At 38.2% G+C, this 22,020-nt stretch overlaps 1 protein-coding gene across 5 annotated transcripts in view; it reads right to left on the reverse strand.

The window, feature by feature from the left end:
- Positions 1-22,020, reverse strand: part of STAU2 (staufen double-stranded RNA binding protein 2) — a 164,959-nt gene that overhangs the window by 61,504 nt on the left and 81,435 nt on the right. For 4 of the 5 annotated variants that reach the window (XR_014882566.1, XM_085221287.1, XM_085221284.1 and 1 more), the window contains exons 12-13: positions 18,436-18,743; positions 3,113-3,226 (exon numbers count right to left, since the gene is read on the reverse strand). Coding sequence is in view for 4 of the 5 variants with exons in the window: in XM_085221287.1 (XP_085077413.1) it covers positions 3,113-3,226; positions 18,436-18,743 (422 nt within the window). In the remaining variant the exon portion in view is untranslated. The remainder of the gene's footprint in view (positions 1-3,112; positions 3,227-18,435; positions 18,744-22,020) is intronic. The other variant, XM_085221288.1, reaches the window with a different exon arrangement.

The raw sequence follows: 22,020 nt of genomic DNA on the forward strand, positions 1-22,020 counted from the left end.
ATGAAGTTTCTGCTGAGGAAGTAGGCATACATGAATTCAAAACCCAACAAAACAAAGTTGACTACAGTTACACTGTAGAAATATTGCTCTTTTTTCTTACTCTTTGCCAAAAGAAAAATGAAAAAATAGTGATAGCTTTGAAAATACTACCACATAACCAAAAGAAATGTGTTCTGTCAGACAGATGTTTGAAATACACACTTATTAACGTACCAGTATGAACAATTTGTTACAATCTGAAATTGCTCAAATGGTGAAGCATTTGGAACAACAATAACAAAAAAAATTACTCCTATCAAACACAGAATCTAAAACAGCCTAAGGAATGAAAAGACAAATTTCCTACCATGAATAGGAAAGAGCAAGTGACTTTGAAAAGCGCTGTGTCAAGACTCGGTAAATTTGAAACACCAAGGTAATCCTTTCTTAGGATTGCAGCAACACTGGGATCTGTTGGGTACAAATCTCCCACTGGATGTGAAAAGTGAGTTTTCTATGCTACAAAAGGAAATTTAGCCTCAAAAGTAGACTACAGTACTATTGGAAACGTGATTTTCTTATTTTTGCTTCTTTTTTTTTGATCAAGGTATTTGGTCAGCTGTAGCCTTTTTACCACGACATAGAGACAGATTCTTAAATTAAACTAAACTATGCCAGGCCTCACAGCTGCTCACAGCTCACAGATCACACATCTCCACTGATATTAGAGGTGTCCAGGTGAGTAGCCCACCTGAATTACTATACAGTGCAAAACAGATGATGATGCAGAAACAGGAACTGACTTACAGAAGAGTTTCCAGTTTTATAGTAGTATATGGCTACCTTGCATTTATTCCATCTGAAACTTCAGAATGAGGACAACTCAGCTTAACAATGTACAGCAGTTCTGCTTCTTACATTTATAAAAATAAGGGTATCACATAAGCCTGCTGCAAGTGAAGTTGTAGGAAGAAAAAAAAAAGTAAAAAAGTAAAATCATACCAAATCACATAGAAATTAAAAAGAAATGGAAACTTTTTTATCACTCAATCACGAGATCCAGTTCCATCACTAATTAATTCCAGTGCCTGGCCAACACACTATGTAGATTCTGTCTGTTTGCTAATTACTACTTTTTCTCTGTTTACTTAGGTGATGGCAAATAATGCTTTAACCCAGTCCTGCCATTCCCTGTACCAAACTAAAGCTGTCACTAACATCTTTCTTCCCCCAAAAGTGGGACGCCTTTCACATCTAGAAAGGGGATGAGCAGAACTTCGTGCCTCCTGACCAGCATGTGGATCTCTTTTGTGATCCATGAAATTGCCTGTTGGCTTTTAGATGATTATCTTCTTCTGCTCCCAGCTCAGATGAAATCCTTGCACAAGTGATGTGGGTTCAGTAATGCAACAACCACTCTATCATGCAATCAAATCATTTTTCTCTCTTTTTTGAAAGCTATGTGGAAAATTACATAACTAAAAGAAACGATGAAGGAACATTACTTAAACTGCAAATTGAAGCAAGATTAGGAAATTCTAGCTTCATAATGGCCCAAACAGACTTAATTCTGCCCACTTGTGTACAGTCAATAATATAATCTTTAGCTATTTTTTTTTAATGCAGTTTCTCTCCTCCCAGAAGCAAGTCCTGTTTTTAGCACTGAATACGTACTCTGGGATCAAACTAATGCTGCACATAATCTGGAATTTCCTAATATCTAGGTGCTTAACTTTTCAAGCTCAATAACACTTTTTCACTTAGACTTCTTAAATATATAATTATTTAGATGACTTAAACGTACTTTTTGCTTACAAAGTCTTTTTCTGTTTACATATCATACTCTAGCCTAAATAAACGCTAAGACAAAGGCCAAGCTGGCTGGTAGCCCAGAATGTAGTTGTTAGCAAGTTGACAAGGACCACCTTATACTCATGGAAATGTCTAAATATTGTATTTGAGACATAAGTAAATTTTAAAAGGCGATCTTTACAGAAAGAAAAACTGAGCGGATTTAGAACAGCATAAACAAGTTGCTGGATGAAATGAAGACTCAATGGAATACGTCTGTCGAAGTCGTCTGACTTACCCCAGCTCTCCATTACTGTAAAACACCAAACACTTAAGGACAGGAAGTATCCTCATGTTACCATGTAAATAACTAATGGGCTTAGTTTATGTTAACAACTAACCCAGAGACTTCCAATTAAAACAAAACAAAACAAGAAAAAAAAAAAAAAAAAAAGACAAACCATCAACCTAAAACATGGCTGAGTGTCTGAACTTTTTCCCCAAAGGTAACTAATTCTCATAATTCTTCAGGTGACTTCCCTTTTCTTCTACAGATTCCGATTAAATGTATGGTAAATGTGAGCACAGCACAATTTAAGGATGGTCTGCAAAGACAAATAAAAATGGTACTTTTTCCAATCTACGAAATATCTAAAAGGTGCAAGGTGCAGTTTAAAATTTTCTTGTACTTGTTTCCTTTTTCCTTCGAAAATTTGTGCAGTGTTAGTGTCTTATCTTGTTCTTACACATAAGAGCAATGGAGGACGAAAGGAGTAGCATGGAAGTCCCCCTCAGTTCCCATCGGAAGCAGTAGGGTGATGAGTGACATTTTTTTCTCTTGGCTGTTCGCCCAAAGCTTGAATTAAACATTTTAACAATAGCCAAACAAAATGGGAGTTTTATACAGCCTGACTGAAAATCCCTTTTCCCTCTCAAATGACAGTTTCTTGTGACAGATGATGGCTAGAGATGACGGCTTCACCTCCGTGTTTTCCCAGCTACTCACAATCTTCCAGTAAAAATAAGATAGACAAGAAGTGATACATATTTAAAATAAAACAAGACCTTTGCAGAAACCTTACATCTGACTACAAAAACAAAGCAAGTTCTTCAGGCTTTCCTAATATGTCTTAAGAATCTGTAAAAGGGAACATAGTTCTGCCTCCTTTTCAGGAATTCTTTAGAGATTCAGGATTTTACTATGGTGAGATAGGCAAATCCCATTGACAAACATGCCATACAAAAACCAAAAGACGTGTCTATGTATAAATTTACTAATGCTGGCATTCTAGCCTTACTAGATATTAATAAAAGTACAGGAGTGTGGGTGAAGGTATTATACCTGGTCATGGCTGGCTTCAATGGAGCTTCCGATACCTTGGAAAGTCATCTGCACAGGAGACAGTGTCAAACAGGTCATACACTCTTTGCCATTTTGTCTATCATTGTAGTGTACCTATAACAGAATAACATACGTAATCTGCTAAACACCAGGTTTGTACAAGGGAGTCATGCTACAATACTGTCCCTTTTCAACAAGTTTGTAAGAAGAATTCCAAACATTTACATTGAATTCATCTTTAATACAAAACAAGGATTGTGTAAAATATTCTAGGTAGTCACATATTGTACTGGGGCCAAATTTTCCGAGTCAACTGTTGGATAATTTACAAATGCTATGTTCTCCAGTCCCTACAGCCTTTTAACTCAATCCAAGATGTTATACCTACAAATTACAAGAACCTAGTTTCAAGTCACAGTTTCAAAGGTAGATGTCATTTTTAACATTTTGTAGCTTGGTTATAAAACATCCATGTAAGTCATTACACCTCCAAAACCCTGGCAGTAACAGTTTTCATTTTTCAACTGAAATGCCATATCTAATAAAATTCACTAACTTACTTGGCATGGCTACACACTGTTGTATATTTTAATTTGATTTTGTAATTAAATCAAAATGACGGATAGCATGGTGAAGAATTCACATTCTTCCTGAGACGTCTAGGCTATCTTTTTCTAAGAGTAACTTGTTCTTTACTAGCGTCAAGATGTGCATGTTAAACCTGACTCTTGCGTGAAATACAGAGGAAGCTATTGCTTCTACTTGAATTATTTTTCTTGTCTTCAGTCCCCCTTCAGATAGTTCTTAAATCCCCTACAGGAAGGATGGATTTTAATACGTCGAGACAAAATTAAGTTAAATGTTGCCAGCATTTCATTATTAAGAACACGTTGCCACTCATGCTGAATTGCTGAAATATTACAATCTGCTATGTAGCTCCCAGCTTCTAGACAGGCAGATCAAGCACTTTGTTCTGCAAGAGAGATGGAATTTGGTTTATGATGGTAATTTACATTGGCTATGTGACCCCTGTCAGAAATGGAAAGAGAGATCAGCTCTGCTGGAGACAGACCTTTTATGTTAGTATCTATTTACAGCTGTATAGATCTCAGGCAAAGGTTACGTGAGAAAGTCTCACCTTTAAACGTGGGCTAAAAAATTATTCTTGAGAACAACTAGGAGCCATGTTGTTCCTGTGGAACTGATTTAGCAACATTCATGATACTGATTCGCAAACCATGCATATTGTATTCACTGTGCCTATATCTTCCCTGCCACAGGTGCAAAGTGGGAATCATTCAAGTGAAGCAAAATCAGTGCAAGACTGGTTGAGTGAGAGGAAAACCAAATCGTTGCTGTACTGCAGAATTAATTTACTGACAACACATAAAAAACAAACAAACAAACAATTCAGCTGTGGCCAAAAGTTGGATACAGAATGCAAAGTTCTCGCAGTCAGTATAGAAATACTGATTTCACTCAGGTCTTGTTAAAGCTTTCTGGATTGCCCCCGTCTCTCCTCCTCTCTCAACCCCCACAATACGTGCCTACTAAATTGCCTATGGCTCTCTGCCAGAAAAGCCATACTACTTACTTAGAAACCACAAGAGGCCCCTTCACATATACAATGGTTTAACTTTGATTAATCGAAAGAAGTATGAAGGTATGAAATTTGGCTTGCATATATAAACTGAAGTTCTTTAAATGTCAAGGACTACTGTTATGACAAGAACTTATCAAGACTCCACAACTGCAGTATCTAGTTGCAAGCTAGATATTCTGACCAGTATGTGTTGTGGAAAAGCAATGTGGAGAAATGGGGCAGAAAAACTGACAAGGAAGATTCTGTCCTGCAAATATGACATAGCAAAAGAGGCAAAATCTGGTGACCTAGAAAAGTACACATTGTAGAAAGCATATGGAGAAACAGAAAAATGGAACTTTCTGAACTGCTTAGCATGCGGTAGGTTTATTTTTAATGGGAGTAATAAGAATAAAGTTACAGTACACTAATGCTCACTGGAATAAAGCAAAGTTAACAAGATGAAAGAACAGGAGACACTGTGAGGAAAAATGAGAAGTACCACATCACATCATCATTTGCAATAGCAGATTTGATCCACACCCTACTTTTGAGTTCCATGTTGAAACTGCAATAAATTCAGAATTTTGGTATCTTTCTAGGCTTAACTTCCCTGAAAGAATTTCTTGATGCATTTTTGGCCTCATCTTAATGGATCAAGGCCATTACTTCATAATTTCTTAGACAATAGTCCTCTAATTATTTCTTGCTCTGTTGTTCATTCTTCATTTTAACCAAAATAAACACTCTTGATGTTAATTATAGAAAACAGTGATATAAAAACAAAAGACTGGACTTCGAAAGTGGGACAAAATAAAATTTTGTCCTTTCATTAAGTCTCTCTAGCCTACAGATTCACACAGTCAGCAAAGGAACATTCATTTTTTTCTCTATATTGTTTGCACACATGTGACTAATTTCGTAGTTTGGTTAAATGACCTGTTTTGCTATTTATCAGCCCAGCCACTGCATTCTCAAACTCACTATTTTATTTCTTCTTCAAATGTGATCTGTAATCTAAAGTTTGAGAGCTTTTTGTCAACTAAATGTGCGGCGGTATTTATTGATTTGAGCAGAATGGGCACTCAGATAGAAATGGTGGTAGTTGAATAGTTACCAAATAGTCCAAATATCAGCAGATGGTTCTAGATTTTCAGCCAGCAATATACTGTAAATGTTTTGTCTGACATGTCTGTGCAATTATGGCTAAGTATGAGAGGATCTTGAATGTCTATAAAACTGCTTTAAGAATACCATTATTATCCGAGGCAGGGGAACACAAAAGGTGTAGAAAACGCTTCCTTCAGAATCTGTGACCGAGGAGCAGCAACTGAAGGCTGGCCAAGTGCTCCAAGAGTGCTTGCACAGCTATTGCTAAGATTAACAACCGCAGTAATCCTTTTCTTATTTAAGTTACTAAGTGCCTGTGGTTGAAGAGCTGTGAGCGCTGCCCCCAGCCTGCCTGCACTGCGCCTCTGCTGGGCAGGAGAAGAGGCAGTGGGGCCCGTGAGGGATGGCTCTATCATAGCTATAACTGGTCGTTTTCCTTTTCCATATACTACGTAGATAAAAAATTAAAAAGTTCTGAGAATAATTACAGTCTACATCCTAATTTTCAGGCTTTGATTTTTTGTAATTAAGGGATTAATACGTGTTTTAAGGATTGAACAGCAATGAAATTTCACTCATTAAGGTCGGAATTTGATTTGGTTAGCATAAGAGCAGAGATTTCTTTTACTAGAACAGCATTAGGATTTGGTTAGAAAATAATGGCCAACGCATTGATGTTTGCAGTGTGGGTTGTACAAGTTCCTGAGTTAAAACTCAAGAACTCAGCCTCAGCCCGTTACGAGTGATTTACGCGTAACTCTGCTCAAAGGTACTTCCACACAGCACGAAGTAGTGCCACTGCCAGATCCTGGCAATAATTCTAAATGAGTGCCCATTTATTGGGAAAAGCACACAGCACTGCTTGCTTTTCTCCTGGGTAACTGCACATGGCCAGTGTCTGAGATAAATCAAGTATAACCCGCTCAGGAATCCCAAACACAGCACTCCATTGTTCTGTGTAGACAGGGCACAAAACTGCTGCACATAAAACGCAAAGTGCATCCCAGGCATCAAAACAATGAAATAAATCCTAGGCGACTTTTTTCCACAAGCACACGCCAAAATCCAAGTGGATTTACTCATACAACCATGTTTTTATGTTTGATATTCTCAGGAGATGCAACTGTATATCTTTTTAAAAGATTAAGTCACTCGGGAACAAGCTGTATGGCACAAGTATGCATGCAAGGGCTCTACCAACAGGCACATACACATGGAAACATATGTGAAGATCTGAAGACATTTTACAGTCACGTTGAAATTTAGCCCTTGTTTTTAATATTTTAAATTACTGTAGAGATGGAAATATTTTGATGAACACTTTTAGCTTTGCAAAAAGGAAGATATAAAATGAATGTTTACAATGTCACAACTGAATGTGGAATGGCATAGCCAAAATTCTCAACCACGCATGCTATTTTACAGAGGAAAAACTAAGCTGCAGTGTATAAAACTGCATAACAAGTTCTAGTTAAGGTTACTTCTATCATAACTGTACTCCACAAGTAGGAAATTTCCCACTTACTTTGCATTGATATAAATACATGTCTCTTGATTCTAGCTTTACTATGATATCCTTCAGCATATGTGTTATAATAAAAACAGCAAAAATATTGCAGGACTTGTCTTGCAACGGGCTAGTTTCAAACACCGGACCAACATACAAGTTCAGACAATGGCCACAGTTAACCCACATGCATTATTCTACAAACGCAACGTCCCTAACATCATGCAAGAGTTACTCTCCTGGTCTTCAGTGGGCACACTGGGATTTGAGCACCCCTCATGCATGAACAAGGGCCATGTTTTACTGAGGCATCACTGAGGAAGGCAAGAGAGCTGCTACAGGCACAAACTCACTCGTCTATGGTCAGCAATGGGCTGGGCTAACTGCACCAACAGAAGATGAAGGGAGGGAAAAGAAAGGCTGCTATTTTCACACAGCACTGCTTAGATGTTCACAGTTTGAGACACAACTTCTGCCTGGCCAAATGCTTTCTTTATTGAACATTTATTAACTTAAAAAAAAAAAAAATAATATGAATTACCAAAAGAAAGAAGTCATCTGTGACACTGGAGTTCATGTTTCCAAACCAAAAACTACTCTGAGTCAAAGCATCAGCGGGAGTCTCAGAATGCTAGGCAGAAATAAACTAGGTAATAAAATGCCATTATGTTCAGCAAGGCACAAATCTTCTGGATTGACAAGCCTTGACTATTTTGTTAGAACAAAGGATGCTATTTCTTTAAATCTGCCCCTTAAAGTGAAAGCACAAACTTTTGTCCTAAATTTACAGAACTTCTCAGATTTTACATAGATTTCTTTGGATTTACAGCTAACTAAACCAACTAAAATGAACTGAAAAATCAGATTTTGAAATAGTAATTCTGAGTTGAACAAATGTCCCATGAAGCACTTTTGTTCCTTCAGCTTCCTGCTGAACTGCCTATCTTTGCTATGTCAGCCTTTCAGCTTATCCTCTCTTTTCCTCATCTATTGGCAGCCAGGTGACCTAATAAAACAATTCAAACCATCCTGATGATGCTCAAATGCTGTTTCATGCACATTTATCAGTGAAGAAATACTAGTGGTGAAAAAAAAACATTTAAATCTACTTGCTATTTTCAAACCGTTCCCTCAAAGTCAATTCCAGAAGCTTTCATAATACGGTATTCTAGTACCTAAAAACCTGAACCCTTATATTATTCATAGAGCTTTCCTAACAAATAACAGGTTCACCAATTCAAGAAACAAGAGATTGTCTCTCTAGACATAAAGTGTCACGAGAGAGATCCAGAATACCACTTTGCTTTCTTCCTATCTGCTTTACAGTCCCGTATATCTCATTTGTGAGAGTGGAACAGAAGAGGAATGAGTGAAAAAAATTGCCCCAGATGAAAAAATAAGAGAGAAAATTTAACAAAATATATTAAAAAAAATCAGAGCAAAAGCATTGAATCAAACTGTTTCCTGCAATGCTGGAGTTCCTTGATGTAGTGCGATTACTAAATATAGTATTTTACTAATCTCAGCAGGGAGCTGGCTAACTGCGTGCCCGTCAGATGTGTTTAATAGTCACCCCCTGTGGAACAAATCTAAGGAGTGCATGAAAAACACCCACATTTTAAAAAGACCCCTTCCTAGATCATTAAGGAAAGATAAAGGTCTGTACATTCATATGTGATATATAACACAATCATTGTGTCAAGAAAACACATGTTTGATTAGCACGCCTCGGGCTCATCAATCGTGGTGTCTGCTTCCCAGCAGTGGCCAGGGATCTGCTGCAGCTACTGCAAGATGGGGGAAGGCACGCGGTAGCCCGAAGACTGACAGCTCAGCAGTAAATCTTGAGCAGTTCTAGCGTGCTCTTCTCCTACAGAGCTCAAATACCAACTGTATTGTAGCCTTAAATCTCCATTAAAATACAATCCTAGGTTTTGGACTAAGAAATAAACCATTACTCTGCCAGAAATAGATAACAGTAAGCAGCAAAAGACAGTCACAGTTCGCTGCAGCAGTATTTTACATTCCTGACCATAGCAAGGCAGACACTTGTCACCTATAAAAGCATGAGAAGTATGAATAAGAATGAAAAAACTTGACACAGTTCCCAAAGAGAATATATAGCATAACTTAATAGCAAAATCAGTGTATCCGAGCCAAAGAAACTTGCACATAGTTATTTTATACAACTTATGTATAGTCAGAGCTCCTGTCTTCAGTGACATGGAGGATAATTAAGGTTTGGCCATGTATGATACTCAGTCAGGCCAAGCAGACCCAGCTCTCTCCTACCTCTGGATGTGATGCTTGCTTCTGACTAAGAAAAAATTGGCTACTGGCACTGGCTTGAAGTATGATCGGTACAATACAGGACCTACTGCTCACCTTACTTCTGTTAGACCCTATCCCCGGTAAGCATTTGTATTAGTAAAGATGGTGATCCTGTGGAGCACATGCAAAGTGAGGTATCCCAGCCAGCACTCAAGAGAGCAGAGAGCAATCCCTGCTGCCTGTGGCAGGAGGCTGAAGTCATGCCGCGGGACATGGCATGCTACAAATAACCACAATTATGTTGAACAGCACCTTGCTGCCCAGTTCCCTTCCTGCAGTCTACAACTAAAATATGTAATACAGACGTAGAAGAGAGTAATTTAACCACAGTAAATTAAAATGCTGAACACAATCTCTCCCCAAAAAGAATGAGAAAGACCTGATAAGGAAAAATGAGTTATTCAGAAGTGAAATCACTACAAAGCACAGTGAAGCAATATATAATACCAGATGTTTTTCTCAGAAACAACTTATTTGCCTCACACATACTGATTCAGACAGATACTATATGCACAGCAATAGGAACTGAAATTAATTTTATAACTCCCAGTCAATGGAAATAGAAGAATGGGTGGGGGGCCTGGATCCCTTATTCTCATCACATGGCCTAAGAAGAAGAGGAAGATGAGAGCTGTGTTCTGCTAACGGAACTGACAGAGATGAGGATGTTACAGGGCACGTGTAGAGGAGCTGTTCCCTGGGCACCTGCCCCACAGCTGGATAAGGTGAGAGGGGAGTTCAGCCAGTCTGGAGTTAGAAGGTCCTTGATATCGACAGTGCCAATGGGAATACGTTTTCAGGAACACTCCTCTTATTTAGGAAGATTGCTACTCAAGTGAAGAGCTAAAGCGTGAGCTGTACACTGTTTACACGCCGTGTGTGAAAGTCCAAAACGTTATACTGCTGAACAAGGAATAGAATCACCATGAAACTGCATATACAGAACCAGCTGCCTGAATTCACTGAAAGACCCATCCCAAGTATAGACTACTTGTGTGCGCCAGCTAAGATACATAACATTGTGTGGAAAGAATCATCCTGCTTTAATTAACTCAGAAGAAGAAATCATCTCACTGCTGGAAAACATACCACTTCATTTGTGCTCTCCCGAGGCTGAAGGAGACTGAGTTTTGAGCAAAAAGCCTCTGAAAGCCTCACCTGAAAATCACAGTGAGAGATGACTCGCCTCTTTTCTCCCCCTTCACCCCTTCAAGCTGTTTGTTAAGGGTTTTTGCTTCAGACCTGAGTTCCTTCAGTCCAGGTCAAGCTGGGCCTACCAAGCCCCATGCTGCATTTTCACCTTGCTGCTGACTGATATGCACAGTCACCTCCTGGCCATATCCCTAACTGGTGCTGTGTGAATCACAAATGCCACTGAAATCATCAATAAAGTCCCAACTGAGCGGCTGCTGTTGTCTAAAGGAAACTTCTTTCCCTGCTAATCTCTATTACTGTTCCAACAAAACTAGCAATCCTCTTGAATAAAGGAGGAAATTTTGTAACAAAATAACCTGATAAAAGAGTGTAAGTTTTCTCCAGAGAACAAAGACTGTAAGTTCACACAGATAAAAGAGTTCTCCAATTTCCTGATCTCTGCCTGGTGGTACAGAACTGTAAAAATGCCAGAGAAATTTAGAAAGCTGCAGTGGTTTTGGCTGGGATGGGAGGAATTTTCTTCACAGAAGCCTGTATGGTGCTGTACTTCAGAAATGTGACCAATACTGTGCTGATAACACAGCAATGTTCAGCCGTTGCTGATCAGTGCTGCACAGAGCCAAGGAGGTTTCATTTTCTCACACTGTCCTGCCACTGATGGGGTGGGGAGAACAAGGAGCTGGGAGGGGACAGAACCAAGACAGTTGGCCTCAAAGACCAAAGGAACATTCTATACCGTGTGGCACTGCGCTCAGCATTAGAAATGAGGGGAGAGAAGTGGGAGCTTGGACTTCCGATGTTTTTCTTCCCAACTAACCATTATGAGTGATTTCTAGGAAATCATCTGTCTACCAAAAGGAAGTAATGAATGATTTCCTGATTTCACTTTTCTTGCGTGTAACTTTGCTTTATCTATTAACCTGTTTGTATCTCAACACACAAATTTTCTCACTTTTGCCCTTCCCGCTCTCACTCCCAGCTCACGTCAGAGGGCAGACTGAGTGGCTGTATGGTGCTGAGCTGCCTGCCAGGGTTAGCCAACAATAAACACCTGTATTGAACATCATGCAATAGTTTAGTCATCAGCAAAAGTGCAAACCTCACATTAGGGTTTAAAAAAAAAAAAAAAAAAAGAAGCATCCCGAAGAGACAGAAACCAAGATAATGAGGACTTTGTCATCCGTTTCTATAGTAGGTATTTATATTCCCTGCTGGTAAGAGACAAATATTGCTGCTGAGATCTGAGATTCTGGTAGTGGCCATTGAGCATGTTGTATTACAAACACACAGGAACACACTGTCCCTCTGCAGAAGCCAAAATTCGATATTCTCAGTGATGACTTCCACACATCTGATCTATCTGATCAATGAACAAGTACAGGGACAATCAACTTGACAAAGAACCAAGGTACAGGGAGAGGATCCAAAAGCCCAATTCCAATGCCTGTATGTTGCAGAAGATACTGATAATAAATGGCAACACAGTCACCCTCAAGCTATTCCAAGGGACTTCACATATGTGGATGAAGCAAAAATTGCTTTAACAGCCTTATTTAATTTTTTTTAAATCCCAACTTGTCCTGATTTAGCAGATAGGACCATCTTCAAAGAAGTATTTATTTAAAAACAGCTTGCTGACATAGCTTTCAAATCTGTATTACATTAATGATGCCAGAAAGACTGATACTGCAGTTTCAAGAGTTTCCTTTAACTACTGCTTATATTTTTCAGTTTGAACTAGTGGTGAGATCTTTCTACTCACTGGCACTAGACCATTTGCTGAGACTCCAGTTCCAAGCACTGGGGCCACAAATCACTCTGCAGCTGCCAGAATCAGGGACAGAAGAGCATCATCTGGGTTTACATTCTAGTTTTTAGCACTTGCTACGTTATTCATGAATGGTTTTAGGGGAACACTTGACAAAACATATCTTTTTCATTCATCTGCAGTGAACTTTGAAACTGTACTTTCTCTGACAACTCACAAACCTTATAATTAAAATTACATTCATTTTATAGGCTTCAAACATAGAACCTTTCCTCCCCAAACACAATAAATTGGGTATTTTCCCCCTAAGTTTTGGGTGACTCTGTGAGCAAAATCATATTGGTCTTTCATGATTCATAAGAGACAGGTCTTTGTTTTCATTAATTTTACCACAGTTTAGTTATCTTAAACACTTCATCACCTTAACATAATTGCCCCAAAATGATTAAACTTCTAGCTATAACTTGTGCAGAGTAGGATCAGTAGATAACTACTGAAGAAGAGATGAACTGCACAGCATGGGGTCACTTTACACAATGCAGTGAGCCAGGAGAAAAGGCTGAAAGAATCAAGAAGCTGTTCCCTGTCTTGAAGAAAAAATGGCATTGAGGGCATGATTAAGTGATGGGACTCACCAGCTCAGGTTGACAATCAAACTTGGTGATCTTGAAGGTCTTTAATAACCCAGATGATTCTATGATTCTATACTTCTATTCAAATGAAAGCAATAACAGAAATGAAGATCATTGTGTTGAAAAAAACAAGACAGGACATTTAGACTCTGCTGAGAATGATTTGCAATATCGAGCATTTCTCACACTACTTTCACCCAACCATCTGCAGCTATCTAAATCTGGAATCAATGGGGAATGCTTGGGTCTTTTTTCTGCCTGCTTTTATCCCTAACCTTGCAACCCATACCAAAGAATTCTTGCAATAATCAGAGTTAATGCAGAGAATTTGTTCTGCTTGCTGTGGGAAGTTGGAAGTTGGACTGAAAAAGGGTAAGGTATTGTTTTTACTGAGGTAAAAAACAGCTTCAGAGGCAAGAAAACAGGAGGGAAATAGCTACTGTCAATTCTCCCAGGGAGCTCTAGCAAATACAGTATGCATATTTTAGTGAGCCACGTAGCTAACAAAAACTAACGAAAGGAGAGCTGATTCCATCCAGTGAAGAGCAATGAATTTTAATTTAACTAAATAAGCAACATTTCTTAATTGCAACCAGCTTTGGAAAAGAATTTTTGAATGGAAATTGTTATTTCGTCCATCATCAATGAGTTGTTGTACTTGAGAACAAAATGTTAATGAAGGAAGTTAAAGGCCATTGCATCAAGTTTCAAGAATATATACATAAAAGTTGTGATAACAATTTATATCTCAATTATTTACTTCAGGCTTAATGCTGGATTCCTTGCTCATTCCTTTTGTATTAAGAATTTCCATTGAACTCAGATCCAATTGTCATGGTGGTCTCTTAGTTATCTCCCTGAGAAATGGTTTCAGGCCTAAACTCTTTATTATTAAAAAGACCAGGAACTCTTCAACTGTCATTAAAACTGTTAACAAGATTCAAATACCTTCACAAACTCAGTAGGGGTGGATGAGAAGGTCACTGTCCTTTACTCTGGAAGACAAATGACCCTTCTGTAGTATTTAGCAAGTTAAACCCACAAAAGAAAACACAAGTTGGTCACAGCAAGGCCTCAACTAAAATTGATGGTTACTTCAAATACTACTCTAAGTCTGGAAAAGACAAGACTTCCCCTTTTGCTCCTCCTGTAAGAGTGCTTGCACCCTTCAGCACAAGGTATGAGCAGACATGGAGGAAAGCAGCATTATGGATCACACCAGAGTGAAATCCAAAGCATGTGAGAATGTCCTGAGAGACCTGTGCACATCTGAATCAGACAACACAGCACAAGGCAGGAATTGTACAGGTATGATAACTTCAAGCAGTGAGTTCACAAGGAGTACCACAGCCTCTGGTATGAGACAGCAGCCCAAATCTGTGGAACATGTAGGGTAGCAAGGCTTACAAGTAAACTGGAAGTTGGGTACTAATCTGCACAGGCATTTATGAAAATCCTAAGCATCTACCTTTCTGGATGATTTCAGATTCAATGACTTGCTGCGAGCATCCATTGTGCCTGTGTCAGCTTTGAAAATGGTATTTACATACATTATATAATTTGACCTGTGGTCCTGCTGCAAGGAATGTGCAAATACACAAAATCAGTTCAAAACTACAGCTTTAACTTGAAATTCAGTGAGGTACAAATTTTGCTCAGATTCGCATACCTATCTCAGTAATAATATCCTGTCTTTGACTGATTTCCAAATCCAGCCTTTAACAATGCAAAATGAGTGCCTACTGTAGAGAGAGGCCTAAGCTCAACATCAATCCCAATACCGGTGTGAAAATTTGGTTTAGACCCACCTCTGCCTACAGTTCATAACCACAAGTGAAATATAGAGGCACAAGTAAACCTGACTTGAGTGTCCAGCAGGACTTCCTCTGAAGTGTATGCCTGTATTACTGGAAATGGGAAACATCCAGAAATGCCCAACAGTACAACATTCAAATCACTCAATTGATCAAACGGAATGTTTAACCACTAAACAGATGTGGGAAGAAAAAGAAAAAAAGAAAAAAAAAGCGATCAGTTGTGTAACCACTGTATTCAGAAAGAAGTAGAAACATACTACACTCTGTGTGAGGTCTTATTACATGGTCATCACAGAGAACAAGTTAACATACCTAAGTCCTGCCAAAACTGCAAGCCAAGTGTACTACAGCCATGCAGGGGACAGTGGGCTCTCCCTCATGACTTTTTTCATTTTAGAATCACAGAATCCTGAATTGGAAGAGACCCTGGAAGGATCACTGAGTCCAATTCTTGGCACCACATTTGTACTATCTGTTCACCATGGAAGCTGCCAGGGGCGTTTCCTACTGTACACATACTACCTGCAACATACGTTTTGCCTCTGTAACAAATGCAGGCTCACATTATTCATCTGTAAAGAGTTTCTCTGCTCTTTGAATAAAAACTCTGAATAACTTACTACACTTACATGGTCACCAAAAATAACTTTAACTAATCTAGCTGCAAAACAATGACTAAAATACCACAGTCACTTAAAAAATAACAATTTCACCAAAGATGAATTTTTCTTTAAACAACATCTGGGGCAAAGTCTGCAAAACAATTAATTGATAGCATACATCAATATGAAGAGAGCACTAAAAATGCTCCATTCAGACTTTGTAAAGGCTTGCTTGTAAAGTATTTTTGTTTAATTATCACTGGTAATTCGAAGCCCAAGCCTTGAAAGAATCTGAGCTAAACACCTGTTGGTTTTTTTTTTTTTCAGTGACACTGAACTGCTGCTTATCAATTACAAATATATTTAGAATTATAATGCAATTTTTTTTAGCACTTTTCCATACACTGGTCGAATAACTTAATATTAAAGGCTTACAATAGAACACGACAGAGATCATATACAGTTTAGTAGAGTTTAAATTAAATCATCACATTTTAAATACAAGTTCCCTGTAACTAAAGAAGTTCAAATAAACATTCAAAAGACTAAATAACATGTTTTTACATTTACAAATGAAACATCATACGAGTATTTATTGATTTTTTAAAAATCCAAAAATACATTGTAACAGAACAGAATGTATATGTTCTTCAATAAAAGACAAAACTATGGTTATCATCTGGACCATAATACAAATACATGCTAAAAATTTAAAAATCATTTGGGTCACTCGGGGAAACATGAAACAAGCTATCTGTTTGTAAATGCAGTAGTTTTCTACTTGTAAATACATCTGAGAAAATTAACCTGTAAAGAAATAGGCTTTTAGACTCTTGAACACAAAGAGCTTTCTAGACTGAAATGGTGAAGAGACCTGTGATATGCACCTGCCAGGCCACTAAGCCATTTCCCACAGAGATTCTGTTCACCGCTCCACCTCAGCTCAGGGATCCAGCAGTGTCAGAGTTTCACATCAATACCAGACTTATCCAAGCATGGTGTTAGAAAGCATTCTAATATGATGTAAAAACAGCAGTTACATACACGAAAGATATATGCCAATAATAGACATTCTCTACCAAACTTCTTGATTTGTATCAGGGCAGGTAAAATGTATTAGTCTAGTTTATGGACTAACTGGATTGTATTTTTGGCTCAAGGTAAGACCCTTTAAAAACAATCTCTACATTAGCAACCAGAATCAAAGCATGAAAAACAAACAAACAAACAAAAAAAAAAAAAACAAAAAAAAACCCACACACAAAAATCAGGACAAACAACTAATCGTTTTACAATCACCACATACTGCAGGCAAATAGGAATCAAAACAATAACACAAATTGTGCACTGGTTCTATGAAAATAAAGCGTTACGAGTCGACACAAGCAATCTGACAAGATGTGAAAGCAGGCAGTGAAAGCATCAGGGATTGAATTTCTTTTCATCAGAATTCATCTGTTTCTACTGCAAGGCAGGTAACAAGTGGAACTCAGAAAAACCGAATTCCTCTTAGCAGCTTAAACGCATACTGTGAGGCTTAGATTTTATTGTTTCTTCTATTAAGAGAAATTCAAACAATTGAATCAAAAATTACATTTTAAAAATGAAAGCCAATAGAAATCTGAATGAATGTACATTTTAGACAGAAACAATGTTAGGTCAAATCTACAACGGGTGATCGCTGATGTCCGCAAACGTTTTTTGACTATGCTGCTTATGTCAATAGAACTTCTGACACTATTTCCATAATCCTAGCAGCCTCTTTTAAATCATTTCCAACAACTGTATACTTTGTAAATTACATGGGCTTTGATGAAAAATATCATTATCAGGCATGCAAAAATTCCAACAGAAACCTTCCATTTCCATAATTTGGTTACATGTTCAAATGACATATGCTACAACACACAAAACCAACTTTTCCAAATGAAATAAATTCACAACTCTGAAAAGGAACAAACAAACAAACAAAAACAAGGAGAAAAGCCTCTAAGACAGGAAGAAGAATGTTTCTACATAATTGGTCCTATCCTTCAGTGGTGCAACATAGTAACATGAGCTACCATACAGATACGTATGTAATTTTGCATGTAATGGTGTTCGGGAAGATTTCATTCTCCATCTTCCACACTGCAGAAATGACGTAACGTACTACAGAGGCTTTCATTGTCTTACAAAATATATGGTGTTTGCCATTGTTGGATACAGATCACCAGTGCTGAAGGACCAGCATGCTGACTCAGCATAGTACATCTTACATTCTCTAGCACTGACTGTGATATAAAAACCAATCTGTTCTGCACTAATACCAAACCTGCTCCTAGGTCGCACCTTCTGATTGAAACTCTTTTCTACAAGTGACTGTTAACAGGTGCAGTGTGGGAAGCAGAGGAACAGTTTTAACAACCCAACCCAGAGGACAAATGCAGAGTTAAGGGAATGCATTAGTGTCGTCTGGATCCGAGTCCATGAGAAACCAATGTCAGAGCAGTTTGTAAGGCTTTGAATGCCAAGAGGTGAGACACTCAAAGATTTCAAGCAGAAGCATGATTTGAGCCTGTAATTCCTTATAGAGAATAAGCAACGGAGAGAAAGACAGGCTGTAGTAAAGTGAATGGAAGGAAGGAATAAAAAAGAGGAGGGACATATGTAATGTATACTGGTGCAGGGTTGTATCTCCTGGACCCAGAAACTGCCTTAGACACGAGCTAATTTTACAAAATAAGTTACATGCATGCCCAATTCAAGAGGGCAAGAGTAAAACCCTGATGGCAACGCTATGACTCTGGCTGGAGAGCTTCATTTTCCCCCTCCCATACCTGAAAGCCTTGAATCCTTGCCAAATACTCCAGCTGTTTTGAAGGCTGCACTGCAGAACAGGGGGAAGCAGGAGATATTCCTTTTAGACCTATGGCTTCGGCAGTCGGGGATGTTCCATTCATGAGAAGTTCCCTGGCAATTGTAGCTGTGCTATTTGTTGTAGGAGATATGCTGAAGAAAGAGCTAGAAGTCTGGCTCATTTCTTTGGGTGACAAATAGCTTACAGTGGTACCAGGGGCTGATTTGTTGCGGCTTGCTTCCATCTCTTGATAAACATCAGGAGAGAGATGGAGTATTCCCTTTGGTGCTGAAAGTAAAAGCAGAGATCATTCTTATTATGCTAGAACAGTCTTGGAATGTAGACAATTTTCATTAACATACTTTTCACCAGAATACAAAGTAAGCACTTAAATGCAGTATCTTTTTTCCACAGTAATTGTAAATGAAATTACCTAATTGTTTGGAAGCAAAGCAGACCTGAAGTGCTCCTCTTCTTCCTCCCTCCTCCCCCCAGCCTTTTTAAGTAGTTAAAAAACTTCTGGACTTCAAAACTGTGGCAAGCACAGAATACACAATGTGAATAAATAAGGTTCTGAGTTCTGCAAACCATGAGGAACAGCTGCTGCTTCAGAATAGTAGCACTATCATTATTTCGGTACAACCTTCTGCTTCCTACCTGATAGAGTAATTTAGGCTGTTGTTTGACAAATACTCTAAACTAGTCTGTGTCAGCACATCACCATCAGAAGTTGTTCTTCCCTCTCCCACCTACAGATGTTGTTTGTTCTCTCCAGCTGCTCTACTGCCTGTGCCAGCACAAGCACCTGTAAGACCATGCAGTGACACTCATGAGAACGAGCAGTTGGAGTCAAAAGGAGGGCAGGACAGCTCCTTGTAGTAGCTGCAGTGCCTCAGGAGCTGGCTTAAAGCATCTGCTGAATTACCACAGCAGCCTGAGCTTAATTAATCCTAAATGGCCTTGCAGCCACATCGTTCCTGTGCTCATGACTCCTATGCAACTGCCTGCCCTTCAATCTTTTTTAATTTTTGTAACATTTAGCTGCACATACAGCATCCTATAGTTTGCGTTGTCTTGGACCACGCTCACACTGAGCATAGAAAGTATGCAAGTGTCATTGTTAATATAAAAAAAAATTAAAGCAAACGTTACAGAATTACATTCATTCATGTGAATTGCAGGAAACATTCAAATATTTCTAGTGACATCTGAACTAGGAGCAACGGGTCCACATTTCAAATATTTAATATTTTTAGAGAACATCTTGATCCCAAACATCCTCAAAAACAGGAACAAGTACTTAAGCAGTTTTGATAATATTTTTGTGTATAAAAATGTGCAGAATTAGGGACAAAGTTTGCTGATTTTATACACAATGAAATATTTGTTGGAAGCACAAGTACCTGGTCTGCTGATATAAGAGGAAAACTTCTTTCTCATCGTTATTAAATTGAAAAATGAGCTTGAAATGTTTAATTTCATAATAGCACACTGATTTTCTAGTGTACACCTGAAAAAAACATCTGTGAACTCGAGCCATATGGCATTTCATTTTAGAAATGACAAACTTATTTTTCAACTAATGTAGTTATCTCAAGAGAAACCAAAGTATTCAATGCTTAATTCACTTGCAATACATATTAAAGTCATCTCAGACTGAAAAATAAATTCAAAGAAGAGAAATAATTTCCAGTTTCCTGCAAAGGACTATTCTGCTCCAAGAAGTCCAAGTGGTATTCTTAAGTGAAATGTCTACTACAAAAAGACTTTAAAAATATTACCAGTGATTAATATTCTCATTTTCAACCACACGGTGAAAATTGAACTTCCTCACTGCTGACTCAGCAAATTGCTTACAGGTGAATCTTTTAATCGATTTACTCACACATTTGGCTTTTAAATTAACAGTGATTTCAAAGAGTTGGAAAGTCAGCTTATACCCTTCACAAAGCTCTGGAAAAGTTCTGTGAAGGATCTAGCCATGGGGCTACGCAAACCTAGTTTGGAGAGCGCGGCTGTTCTCTTTAAGAACATGCGGATGGAGGATAGAGCTCTGCCTCGTCAATATCTCAGTTTCAGAGAGAAATGCTGCTGCCACTGCACCCAGCACTGTGTCAGCACCGAGGCAGAGCTGGATGCACCTGTACCACGTGCCTGCTGCTTGACCTGCCTGTGTGGGGCTGAGGAGTCCTAAGAACAAGGGTGATCTTGCGCTGAAATCCAGAGCTAAGAACAAATTCACAACAGTACTACTGGGGAAGGATGGAGGACGGGGTCTCCAAAGTGTCTTTCTCTCCATCTGAGACCAAGGTAGAATATAACCTTGCAGAGAACAGCAGCTGTGTAAACACCCATTATTATTCTATAGTGCATAATCATCATGTAATAGAGTGGAAATATACCCTTTTTCTGAGGCTACAGCCTCCAAGGCTTATCACTGATCACACTTACATATAGTTTTATACAAGAGACGATATGAATGAAATTAAAATAGATACTATAGATTCTGGTAGTTGAGGTCAGGGTTCAAAAACAAACACAAGGACACTGAGTGACAGGTTGTCTGGCCCCTCCTAAGAGCTGGCCCACTGTATGTCTGATTTTCAACACGTACTTGAGAAACAAAAATCAAAATTGAACACAGTCTATAACAACTTTAAAAATAATGCATTAGTTCTCCAGAAAATAAAGATCATGCAACATTTAAAAAAAAAAAAAATTCAAGACGTTTAAAACCAAATCCAGTACAGCAGATGTCTGTTCCATTGATGTAATATTACTTAAAACAAACATTTTACATGCTTTCTCAGCCATCTCACTGTTTTTACATGATCCACCCAAATGTCTAACTGCTGTCTGGAACAATGGTTTGGAATACTTCCAGATTACTAAGCTCTCTAAATGTTAAAATAACTAATATGCAGCATATGATGAATAAAAAGATATTGAGCAAAGTATAGCAAATGCATCTAAAGCACTGCCTTTACGCTAATGGTGATGTTAAATTAATAATAGTACTTCTACACTTATGCAACACCTTTCAGCTACAGACTTCAAAGTGCTTTATAAGCAATAATTAATTTAAATCATACATTGGCTCAGAGAGCAGATATTATATTACAGTCATTGATTATTTCTGGAAACAAAGTAATGTAATATTCCATTACAATATAGCCATTACATTAATATAGTTGCAAGCAATTAAGATTTTATATTCAGGCCCCATGTTTCATGGAGCCTCTTAGAAACTTGCTGTAAAATCCAATAAAATTTGCTCTCTTTGAAAACGTCTATCAAGAACGTAGGGTTTTTTTGGAACTCATTATGTATTTGTAACATATTATTACGTTTTTTTTTTTTTTTTTTAATATCATGCCTCTGTTGTCTGCTTACTTCAACTCTGTTGAATCCTTCAAGGATATATAATAACATCTTAGTCACTGTGGTAACTATGCTATCACAAAACAAGGAGTATGACATCAATAGAGGAATAAGAGTCAGACCAAATCTCTCCAGGAATTTTCATAATTAGTCTTCAAACAAGCACTTTAATAAAAAACATGGG

This window comes from Meleagris gallopavo, chromosome 3, assembly GCF_905368555.1.
Source record: "Meleagris gallopavo chromosome 3, MGAL_WU_HG_1.1, whole genome shotgun sequence".
In the NCBI taxonomy this organism is placed as follows: domain Eukaryota; kingdom Metazoa; phylum Chordata; class Aves; order Galliformes; family Phasianidae; genus Meleagris; species Meleagris gallopavo.